The sequence below is a fragment of the Arachis ipaensis genome, chromosome B2, assembly GCF_059453495.1.
Source record: "Arachis ipaensis isolate K30076 ecotype BB chromosome B2, ASM5945349v1, whole genome shotgun sequence".
NCBI classification, from domain to species: Eukaryota; Viridiplantae; Streptophyta; class Magnoliopsida; order Fabales; family Fabaceae; genus Arachis; species Arachis ipaensis.
In genome coordinates, this window is record NC_142437.1 from 124,192,624 (window position 1) to 124,205,537 (window position 12,914).

General features: G+C 26.3%; 1 protein-coding gene across 1 annotated transcript; it reads left to right on the forward strand.

Annotated features, from left to right (window-relative positions):
* Positions 1-5,427: 5,427 nt before the first annotated feature.
* LOC107626402 (GDSL esterase/lipase At5g03610) lies at positions 5,428-10,413 on the forward strand. Its single transcript, XM_016329274.3, has 4 exons — positions 5,428-5,630; positions 6,249-6,446; positions 8,364-8,635; positions 9,712-10,413. The coding sequence occupies exons 1-4, from the start codon at positions 5,576-5,578 to the stop codon at positions 10,222-10,224; spliced, it is 1,038 nt and encodes a 345-aa protein (XP_016184760.1). The 5' UTR covers positions 5,428-5,575; the 3' UTR covers positions 10,225-10,413.
* The last annotated feature ends 2,501 nt before the right edge of the window (positions 10,414-12,914 follow it).

Here is a 12,914-nt window from a genome sequence, read left to right on the forward strand (position 1 = left end):
CTGGAACAAAATGTGAACCTAGTTTTTGGATTTTCATTAATGATGAATTTTTTTTTGTACTGCTCATCTTGTTTGAAAGTGCTTGGACTTGTGCATGCTATTATTATTGGAATCATATCACATATAACTAATTATTAATATTAAGCATATAATAAAATATTTTTCTTCAAATTACCAAAAAAAAATATTTTTCTTCACGGTCTTCTTTTTGAATGTACTCCATTAAATTTATATTTTTATCCAATCGTATCATCATGTGAAGCCACAATTAGTTATAATTATTTTTCTTTTTTTTTTCTTTCATCTCTTTAGTCAACAAATAAAATAGTTATATTATTCCATTGCAATTTGGTGATTTACTTTTGTTAAATACTAGTGCTTACACTACAATCGGTCTAACAAATTGCGGCGATTTTAGAGAAATTTAGCGACAGTTAATATAAAACTGCTGCTATATAAAATAAATTTGGCAACATTTGTTATTTTCCGTCACAACAACCGCTGCCAAACGGGATTTAATTAGTTAGGTAGTTATTAAAAACCGTCACAAATAAACTGCCCTCATATGCTAGAATTGGTGTGGTGTTATGATAGGTAAATATTTTTTTTTTTTCTAACAATGCAATGACACAATCAAGTTCCTTGTAAATTTACAAATTAAACGGGTCAACTCGTATAATTTGCGAACTTAAACTAACCGAATTTGGGTTATTGACAATGCTTATTATTAGTTTAGTATGTGATTAATGTTTATTAGAATAAGCCGGCAAAATTTACTTTTAAAATGATTAAGAATTATATATACACCATCTATTGGTAGAAAAACAAATATTCAGGACAAGTACTTTAGTTTTCTTTCTTTTTTTTATAAGTTAGTTGGAATTTGAGAATGAAAGTAGGTCAGAAAACTTGTTTATTTATTTTGTTGTGTTATTATTAGTGTGGGGTTTGAATCGACCAATTCATTTATTTAAGATTTAATTATTCTATTGGTCCCTATAGTTTCGTGAAATTTTAAATTAGGTCCCTATACTTTTTCTCCTTTTATTAATTGGGTCCCTGCACTAATTTCTTTTTTCAATTGAGTCCCTACATTTTTTTTCTCTTTTATTTGAGTCTATGCACTAATTTTTTTTTAGTTGAGTCCCTATATAATGAAGTCAATTACTACTAATAGAGACCTAATTGAAAAAAAAAATTGGTGCAGAAACCCAATTAGAAAAAAAAGTATAAGAACCTAATTAAAAATTTTGCGAAACTATATAGACCAACAGAGTAATTAAACCTTTATTTAATTTGGTTAAAAACTACACAAAAGAGAAATGACAATATTTCCTTCTAAAAGAGATTCTCAATAAGAGATATGCCACAGATAACAATCATGGCGTATATATATAAAAAAATACCCGACCAGAACAAAAAAACAAGATAAAATCCAGAACCAAATATGTTGACCTTAAAAAATAGCAAATAACAACTCATGGGATGCGACAATGAAGTATTTGGGAATTAACCAGAGTAACACGAAAATAACTAATTAACTTCATTTCTCATATATATTATAATATTATTTCCTAATTCAAACTTGTAACAAATACCTCTTTGGATAGCGCAGCCCTTATTTAGTTGTATAACTTAATAAAAAGCGCTTATTTAATATAAATTCAATATATAATATAATCCTGTAAAAGTCAACTAACAAGCATAACTGGGGATACCCAAAATAAATAAATAAAATGTTTCTGAAATTATTTTAAAAGGCCAATTCATATATTATAAGTTGTCTTACATTATATAATCTGTTAGAGATATTCTCCGCATCCAAGCAATTTTGGCATCCAAGTTTATCCAAGCAATTTTAGGTCACGCGTTTTTTTGGCTTTCTTCTTTCCTCACGCTTCTTTCTCTTCTTCTTCTTCTCTTCTCCCTCGCACTTCTTCTTCTTCTTCTTCTCCCGCGCTTCTTCTTCTTCTTCTCATGTTTGTTTACGCACGGAGCGCCTTCTTCTTTTTCTTCTTCTTCGCATTCTTCTTCGCGTTCCTCCTCCTCCTCCTCCTCATTCTCCTCCTTCTTTTTCGTGTTTCTTCTTCTTCACGTGTTTTCTCCTTATCGTCATTCTTTTGTTGTTGTTGCTGTTGTATTTTTTGTCTTTTCTTCCTTCTCTCCCTGGTGAAGAAGCGGTAGAAGGTGAGGAGGAAGAGTTTTGAATTGTGTAGAATAGAAATGAACCGAACATGTTATTATAGTGAAATAATTATATAGTAATAAATGAATGGAACATTATCCATATATAAATTCAAATCCGAATAGCTTTCTGCATAATGAACCGAACACATACTCATGGTGAAACAATTGTGTAGTATTGAATGAACGAAACATAATCCATTATATAAAATCAAATTCAAACAGCTTTCTACATAATAAACCAAACACATACTCATGGTGAAACAATTGTATAGTACTGAACGAACGAAACATAATCCATTATATAAAATCAAATTCAAACAGATTTCTTTATAATGAACCGAACACGTACTCATGGTGAAACAATTGTATAGTATTGAATGAACAAAACATAATCCATTATATAAAATCAAATTCAAACAACTTTCTGCATAATAAACCGAACACGTACTCATGGTGAAACAATTGTATAGTACTGAATGAACGAAACATAATCCATTATATAAAATCAAATTCAAACAGCTTTCTTTATAATGAACCGAACACGTACTCATGGTGAAATAATTGTATAGTACTGAATGAACAAAACATAATCCATTATATAAAATCAAATTCAAACAGCTTTCTTTATAATGAACCGAACACGTACCCATGGTGAAATAATTGTATAGTACTGAATGAATAAAACATAATCCATTATATAAAATCAAATTCAAACAACTTTCTGCATAATGAACTGAACACATACTCTTGGTGAAACAATTATATAGTACTGAATAAACGAAACATAATCCATTATATAAAATTAAATTCAAACAGCTTTTTGCATAATGAACCGAATACATACTCATGGTGAAACAATTGTATAGTATTGAATGAACGAAATATAATCCATTATATAAAATCAAATTCAAACAGCTTTCTGCATAATAAACCGAACACGTACTCATGGTGAAACAATTGTATAGTACTGAATGAACGAAACATAATCCATTATATAAAGTCAAATTCAAATAGCTTTCTTTATAATGAACCGAACACGTACTCATGGTGAAACAATTGTATAGTACTAAATGAACAATCAAATTCAAATAGCTTTCTGCATAATGAACCGAACACGTACTCTTGGTGAAACAATTATATAGTACTGAATAAACGAAACATAATCCATTATATAAAATCAAATTCAAACAGCTTTCTGGATAATGAACCGAATACATACCCATGGTGAAACAATTGTATAGTATTGAATGAACGAAACATAATCCATTATATAAAATCAAATTCGAAACACCTCTGTCTACAATTTAGAGATTATCAATTTAATTCAGATTCAGAACACCTGCTTCCATTAATTCAATTCGATTGAAAAAATAATCTATTAGCAAAATATTGGTGTTGTTGGTGATGACGATAACGAAAGAGAAGGAGAAGAAGAAGAAGAGAAAGAAGAGAAGCAGAAGAAGAATCTGCGTGTGCAAAGAAGAAAAAGAAGCAGGAGGAGGAGGTATACGTGAATTTGAAAGAAAAAGAAGATGTGACATATGCGTGTATTTAGAAGAAGCGCGGGAGAGGAGAAGAAGATAAAGCGCGTGTAATGATGCTCTTTTAATGAGAGTGGTTTTTATTGGTGTTGGACCTACTTAGATAAAACTTGGATTAAAAAATACTTGGATGTGTAGTATAGCCCAACTTATTATATTTTTATAATTACATAAATTTTGTATAGATTTTTTTTCTATTGTTATTTTATTTATTTGTATTATATCAATTTTTTTATAATCAATAAAAATTAAATTTTAAATATTTAAATAATTAATTCTTTGATATTATGTTATTAAATTATTTATTTAAAAAAATTAAATTAATAAAAAATATAAATGATTATATATTAGTTACGCGTTTATCATATAATAATCACCAATCTAAAATCCATGAACATTAAAATGATGACTTGTTCTATATAGGGTATGCCATTGATGACCACAAAACGCAGCCCTAATTTTAATTTGAAGCACATGTTCCGCATAGTATAGCTTAGCTTTATCCATTTATTTATCAACATTTTAAATCTTCAGTTGCCTTGCTTACATGGCATTGGAGATAGTTAATTAATGAGCATAAAATATTACATTCCTTTTCAATTCAACGATTTACAAAGTGTACTTTATATCCTTGCCTTTCTCGTTCTATCTATATGAAAAACTTTTAAATTTTAAGGGTACTGGTATATTAATATTTTAATAATTTTTAGTCATTAATTTTAATTATAAAAAATATATACAATATATATAATTAAAATTAATAATTAAAAATTACTAAAATATTAATATATTAGTATATTTAAAAAAATTATTTATATATTATTATTTTTTAGTAGAAATGTTTTAATTAAATATTAATTTTTTTTAGAGAAAATACACAAGTCACACTTTCTTTAAGCTTAAGAAAATATTTTTTTTATTTAAAACTTTCATAATTAAAAAAATATATATATGATTGCATTTGTTTATTATTTTTCAAAAGGATTATCAACTTATCCATCCTGATCTTCTATGCATAATCTTTAATTAAAAAATACATTTTTTTCCTTTTAAAATAATTTTTACCTATCAACAACTAATAGAACTGAAGACATGCTTATAAATTTTTATGAATTTGTGTAACAACTTAGACCACCTGCTAGTATGATATTGTCCATTTTGACACACAAGACTTCACGATTTTGTCTTTGACGATAAGGATGATAATCGAAGCCCCCCACACTCACTCACTCGTCAAAACGCATCATGTTAGGGAGCGGTATCCACACCTTTATAAAGCATACTTCGTTCTCCTCCCCATCCGATGTGAGACCTTACAATTTTTTATAAAATCAATTATTAAATTTAACTGTATAAAATATATATTAAAAATAAATTAAATTATACATGTATTTATATACATACAAATACATGATAGCTAATTTTAGTAACTAATTTTACTCGATATATAAATAATATTTTTTATTTTTTATTAATTTTTTTCTAATTGGTGGTCATAATGGACCAGGCCATGCTTTTAGACTATTCTTCCCTTTTATTTTCCTTCCGTGTTTAAACTTTAAAGCATATAGCTCAACGACAAATTTAAACACATTATTCTTATTTAAAATATTGAATTGGCGTTGTCATCATTAATATATGTTATAACATTTTCATTCTCGTCACTATAAAAACCCATGTCTCTATGCTTCAATTCATCAAGCCACTATAAGCTCATTCCTCCTTTCTCTCTCAACAAACATATATATAATCATCATTCCTTCTAAATATAATTCTAACTTCATTAATTAAAAAGTAGCATTGGAACCAACCCTACTCTTAGCTTGTTCATTTTCAATTCACTCACCATGGAGTTACCCAAGCAACTCTTTTTCTTCTTCCTCACAGTTATATTTCTCTCAGGTACGATTATTATTTTTTTATGGAAACTATTTACATATATTATTATCAATTCTGCTATATTTATATCCTTTATAATAAATACTGTTTTGATATTAATATTTTCTTGACAACTAAATATGCATTTTTTGTTTTATTAATTAAAAAATAATTTAAATACACAATTAGTTAGTAAAAAAAAGTGTCTGGTACATTATTATTATTATTATTATTATTATTATTATTATTATTATTATTATTATTATTATCTAGAAACCAGTGTTACTTTTTTTGTGTCTAAATTAATTTTAAAAAAAAGACTTCATTATTTTTTATTGATAAGCAGATTATATATATATATATATATATATATGACTTGGTTTCACCGTTAGTAAAAACTCAGGTGCAGTCGACTTCACGTGAAGTTGATAGGTGAGAGCCGTTAGATGATTTGACTGATTTGACTAAATTTTCATCTAATGGCTCTCAGTTATAAACTTCACGTGAAGTCGACTGCACCTGAGTTTCCACCTTCACCATTTCATGTATTTATTATGCTTGACTAGTTCATGAAGAACTGATCAACAGATAAAATTAATAATAGAGTTTTAATTATTAAGTATTATTGATTAATTATGATAGGACATATGGGGTTGCAAGCTGAGGCAAGGGTGCGACATTATGGTCCAACAAAGTTGTTTGTTTTCGGAGATTCATATGTTGATGCTGGAAACACAAGAAAAGATCAACCGGGTTCATGGAAACAGCCTTATGGCATCACCTTTCCCGGTAAACCCGCCGGAAGATTTTCCGACGGCAGAGTTTTCTCCGATTACATTGGTAAGTACCATACTTACTATTACAAATTTGACTAATTAATTAAGTTATCAAAAATGGTTTAGAGTGATTAGAAATTTGAAATATATATATTATTATTTCTTCACTTTGATTTTGTTTGAAGAACTACGATTGTCTCGTAATATATATTTTTTTAGGAGAATCTATTCGATTTAATGTTGATGTGCTATCTATTTTATAAATATTTATGTTTATTTTTAGATATGAAAATGGTATATTACAAGTTTTTTTGTCGTTCAAGAATAAATTTTTTTAAATAATTTATAAATATAAAAAATCGCTTACCTTATAAATTAATGTTTTGAAATTAAAGTAGATCTATTTTAACTCAATTTTAATAAGTTGAACTCATAATAATTGAAAAGAGAGATAAATTTATCAAATATTTGATTTTAATTTATTTCGTGATCTAAGTAGTTTTCAAATTCAAATTTTTATTAATTTAATTTAAAATTTAATCTTAAATTAATAAAAGTTATGAATTTGAGGGACTACTATAAAAATTTAGTCTCGTTTTATATATTAAACTGACTCATATGTAGATTTACATTGCATCACTTAAATTATGTGTTAATTTAATATATTATGATACAAAATAAATCACTCAAATAATTATTTTATTAAATTATTTGAAGCACAATTTCTCTTACTAATACAAAAAGTATAAACTAACTTTATATTATATCCTTAATTACTTTGCTTACTTAATCAAGGAAAGTGATGTTTTTTGGAATTTAGATGCGTTGGTTTAACTGCTTTGTATATTAGTTCTCATTACTAATAATTAAAGTTTATGAATTATTAAAATGGTGGGGTTGGTGATAATAATATTGGTATATTTCTGTGCTGGCTTGTTACTTTTTCTTTCTTGTGATGTTGTCTATAAGATTTTATGCATCTGTAGCATGATTTTTGTGTAGTTCTCTTTTGCTAATAAAATTCTAAATTATCATTTTCAAAAAAAGGAAAATTAAAAGAATTAAATATTCATGTAATAATGTTTTCAAAAATTGTAGAATAATATTATTTGTACAGATTAAGTACACTTGTATATGTACATTAACAAGCAAATACGAAGAGAAATGAATAAAAATTCTTTTGACTTTTAATTTTATTTTATTCACAAATTAAAAAGTAACCTACCTATTTATTTGTTTATGATATTAACAAAAATATTTTTAAGAATAAATCACACAAATAAAATTATTCTAACTCAAAATTACATAGATGTCATAAATTAAAATTAATTATACACCATATTCTGACCACTTCTACATAAATCAAATTAAATAATGTTTCAACTATTGATCAGGCTTTTGACACCATACTTCTCTCTTTATATTACTACTATTATTTATTTATTTATTTATTTATTATATATTTATTTATTAGTCGTTTATTTCGTATATTGCACTCAAAATACGCTAACTCTATGCATCATGCATGTATTTATATAGTGGCGCTTTTTTTTTCCCCTTTTATTTCAAGAAATTAAAACTCTTATCATCACTTACATTACCTTTAATTTCTGAAATATTATAAAAGAAAAGCATTGCCATTATATAATGTCAGCTCTATTAAATTTTTTTAATGAGCTTAAATAATATTTTTTATTTTTCTTATTAAAATTTGGTCCTTGTTTTTCCAAAAAAAAATATTATTATGAAACCACTTTTTTTTATGCTAAATTTTATTTTTGAAGTCAAGGAGAATCGAAATTTAGACCTTTCTATCATAAAAATTTTGATAGCATATCTTAAAATTATTTTTTCAAAAAAATATAAACTAATAAAAAATATATAAATAATTATGTCTCTAATAATAATTATTTTATCCTATCCTAGCCTTTTACCGATTATCAATAATTTTAATTAATTCATTTTTTTTATGTATATGCAGCCAAGTATTTAGGGTTGAAATCACCAGTGCCATACAACTTGAGAAAAATGATGCCAAATAATTTGAAATATGGAATGAATTTTGCTTATGGTGGCACAGGTGTCTTCAACACAACATCTAAAAATCCAAATATGACCATCCAAATTGATTTCTTTGAAAAACTCATCAAAGAAAATGTGTACACTGCCTCTGATCTCAGCAACTCCATTGCATATGTCTCTGTTGCTGGAAATGACTATAATTATTACCTTACCATAAATGGCTCTATCCAGGTAATTAATTAAATTAACTAGATTTTTTTTAATTTGTGTGGAAAGTGTATATGTTTAGTTGTTTATATAATAATAGGGGTAAATCTGTAATTTAAATTTGGTCTTTATATATACCTCACCAAAAAATTGTTATCTCTTGACTCTTATAATAAACCTAGATTTTTGACAATCAAATTAAATATTGAATAAATAAAAACTCTGATCTATAATAATTCAATTAGCTTAATTAAGTGATTAAATTTATAAATAATTAAACCATATATGGTTATAGAAAAAAACAGAGTTTGGTTATTAAAAAGTACTAGTATTATATATGGTCCCAAATTTGTTAGAGTTTATAGCTTACCCACTGCTATCAAACAAGTACCATACTTGAATATCTAAGGCTAAAAAATAATAAAGTATAATATAATAGATTTCCATAGTCATCCCTAGATATGATGACATACACTTGCTACTATCCAAACATATATAAAATACTAAAAAATATGAAGAATGTAACATCGTTCTAATTAATAAATTTTTTCAACAAATTTTTGTTCATTGAATATAATTCGTAATCAAGCAAACAAAAAAAAATTTATATATAGTGATATATATTCAATTATGGCCTACCACAAAATAAACTAGTTGTTTTTAGATGATTGATATAAGATTCAAGTATTCAACCACTTTTACTTATATATAATATATATTAATTGATAGATATTAGATATTAGAAATTTAAACTCTTTTAAGACTTGATTAGTGTTCTAAACACTACTAGAAATCAGACGAATTTTGGAATGAAATTAAGATAACTTTCCAACAAATTAAAGATAGATATTTTAGTTTGAACAAAATTTGAAAAAAAAAATTATTTTAAAAATTTTTGTTGTTAATTTATATTTTGTTTGAAATTTTGTTCGAAATCCTTTCTGTTAAACAATTTTTCAATAATTTTTTAATATATATTTATTTATCAAGTTTTTACTTATTATGATATATTTTAGACAAATTGATCTTTTTTTTGCGACGGTTACTGAAGATAAATAGATCTTATTATTGACTTCTTATTATTTTTAATTTTTTTTTAGGGTTTTCCATCATTCATTGCCTCAGTGATTAATCAAACTACCAAAGACCTAATCCGAATCAAGAACTTGGGAGTGAAAAAAGTTGCAATTGGTGGCCTACAACCACTTGGATGCCTCCCTCTAATCACATCAACATCATCATTCCAAAAATGCAATGAAACCTTCAACAACCTTGTTGCTATCCACAACAATCTCTTGAACCAATCCATAACCAAATTGAACCAAAATTACAAGGATGGTTTCTTAATCATTGACCTCTTTGACTCTTTTACCTCAGTCCTTAACCACCCTAAAACCTACAACCTTCACAATGAGTTAATTCCATGTTGCTTAGGAACAAGTCAAGGTTTTACTTGTGGAGATGTTGATAACAACAATGTGAAGAAGTATAAGGTTTGTGAAAACCCTAAAACAGCTTTCTTTTGGGACCTTTTTCACCCTACACAAGCTGGTTGGCATGCTGTTTATAATAAGTTACAAAACATGAATGCTCTTTCTCAACTTCGGAACTAGACTAAAGGAATTGAATTATTGAATCTAAATATATCAACATTTTTTTTAGTTGTTTTGTTATTTATTAGTTAATTGAAAAAAGGGTTTGATTGTTGTCTTGGAAAAATGAATTTACAATTGTAACTTTCAGAGAAAAGAGTATTTGTCACTTCAACCGATTTGTTAATGTATTCACTTTTTTTTCTTTTAGATATGTATTAAAAGCTTTATGAATAAATTATTCATACAAAATGACATATGTCTAATTTTTTTTTTTTGTTCAAAAGATGATATATAGAATTTTTTTTGGGTCTGGACATATAAATTGGAACAGTTGATCCACATTATATAAATTGGGTCTACTAATTTTGTTATGCTGCCAAATTTATTACCAGTTGGATCCGTCCATTTTGTTATATAGCTAGTGGAGTTGGGCTCATAAGTCATAACAACCATAATAATAATAAAAACCTAAATGGAACATAATAGTAATGGAAAGTTATCAGGTGTACCTGGGAATACTGGTGTTCCAATTGTTTTAACCGTTGATCTTAATTAATATATATTATATATATTTTTTATAATTCAGATCAACGGTTAAAACAACTGGAACACCAGTATTTTCGGTACACCTGATAACCTTCCAATAGTAATAAAACCCTAAATGGAACTAACCAATTTGTCACTCGTCCGTTTAACTAAATGTTGTGGTTCAAATTCTATCTTGTACGTATAGCAACATATTATCCAACAATAAACTCTTAAATGGAAATGATATTCGTAGTAAATTAGTTTTTGGCCTGCATTATTGAAAGATACCGTGGCAAATAATAATAAAAAAATCCTAATTATGGTTTATTGGTCAATGACAAACCCTTAAATAAAATTTCAATTCACAACAGATTTTTTTTTTGTTTACCCAAACGGTATCCCCCAACCCGACAAGTTAAGAACCAATCCGTCGCGGATCTGAGCTCCATTGAAGGGTCTGCCGCTGGCCAATGAGTTGCTGCATGCACAAGGCGGAGTTCGAACTCCCGACACTTGTTTAAGCGAACGAGTGAGCTGACCACTCGACCAACCCAAGTTGGTCATTGACCTATCGGCCGACTGGAAGATACAATGAAAAACAAAAACAAAAAAAAACCTAAAATACTTAATATACTGAACCTAGACTTAAAACTTTGGAAACTTGACAAAGCCAAATATATAATAAATAAAATCCCTTGAAGTGTCATGTGTATAAGTATGTAGTGTGGGCGAATTTGTGACGTTGCAATGCTTAAAATTAGAACTGTCTAATCTAGGTGAAAAAAAAAAAAACATTCAACTTACCGAAAAAATACAAACATGGTGCCTTCAAAAGTTGACTGAGAGTGGTTATGACTCATATTGGAGGGTGACATTCCAACTTATGATATCCTTATTAGGTTCAAGGACGATTTTTCAGTTGATCTTAGCCATCCCCTTATTGCCCTCTCAAAAAAGAAGAAAAAACATGTAAGACCCTGTTGTCGATTTGGTAATACTTAATTGTTTATTAAAAAGATATTTGTACTTTTTAAAATACAAGTTAATATTTTATTTTCGATAAACTCATGAAGATACTTTTATATCTGGTTTATACTTTTTAAATTTAAAAAATTATATAATTTTATATTTTAATAAATGTTTTAATTATAAATTAGATTTTATTAAAGAATTTATGTTATTTTACTAGATATAACTACTATCTTATTTTAAAAAATAATATTTATGTTCCAGTCCATTTCCCCAGTAATAGTCTTTTCGGGCCAACAATTATTAAGTTGTTGAAGGCATGTGAAAATTTTTAAAGTTTAGATGTATTTTCACCGTTTTCAATTTTAATAACAGTAAACTATGTTTGTACTTACAAAATATTTTTTTATTAATATCTAAAGGTTAATTTTATTAATGGATATGTTTTTTTAGCATTTTAAATTTCATAGGTAAAAATAATTGTTCACTCATCTTTCATAGCTATATAGTTGATTTATCAATGTTTTAAACTTTAGAAATTTACTAATCATGTGTTAATGACCTAGTATTCTTGTCGCTCTTTAATATTTCTTTATCTTTTTATTTTTTAAAAAAAGATAGTAGTTATATCTAGTAAAATAACATAAATTCTTTAATAAGTATAAATTACAATGATAGTGTTTAATAAAATCTAATTTATAATTAAAACATTTATTAAAATATAAAATTATATAATTTTTAAAATTTAATTTAAAATATTATTTCTTTAATAAAAATAGTTTTCTTTATTCAGATGTTGCCATATGATAATTAAATGTTTATAAGATTATTTTATAATTAACAGTGCATCTATATTTTGTAAAATTAACAAAACTACTGCCATCTATAATGCTAACAAGAAGCAAAAATCAGATTCGTTTGTAAAATAGAATGCACATATGCATTGTTTCATATTTTATGTCCAACAAAATTTATATTAATTTTAAGATTAGACTCACTTTTTTTTTTTACATATTTAAAATAAAATTGAGTAAACAATAATAAAATCATCTCATCTAAGAAGATGTAGCTGAACTTGACATATTTTTATTATGGTTCTAAATTAAAGTAATTTATTACATAAAATAATTCTAACTCAAAATTACATAAATATTATAAATCAGAATTAGTTATATATCATGTTCTAAATACTTCTATATAAATCGATTTGA

Coding starts and splice junctions, on each gene's coding strand:
- LOC107626402 (XM_016329274.3), top strand. CDS start 5,576: ATGGAGTTACCCAAGCAACTCTTTTTCTTCTTCCTCACAGTTATATTT. Junction 6,447..8,363: donor AGTTTTCTCCGATTACATTG/GTAAGTACCATA, acceptor ATGTATATGCAG/CCAAGTATTTAGGGTTGAAA. Junction 8,636..9,711: donor CCATAAATGGCTCTATCCAG/GTAATTAATTAA, acceptor ATTTTTTTTTAG/GGTTTTCCATCATTCATTGC.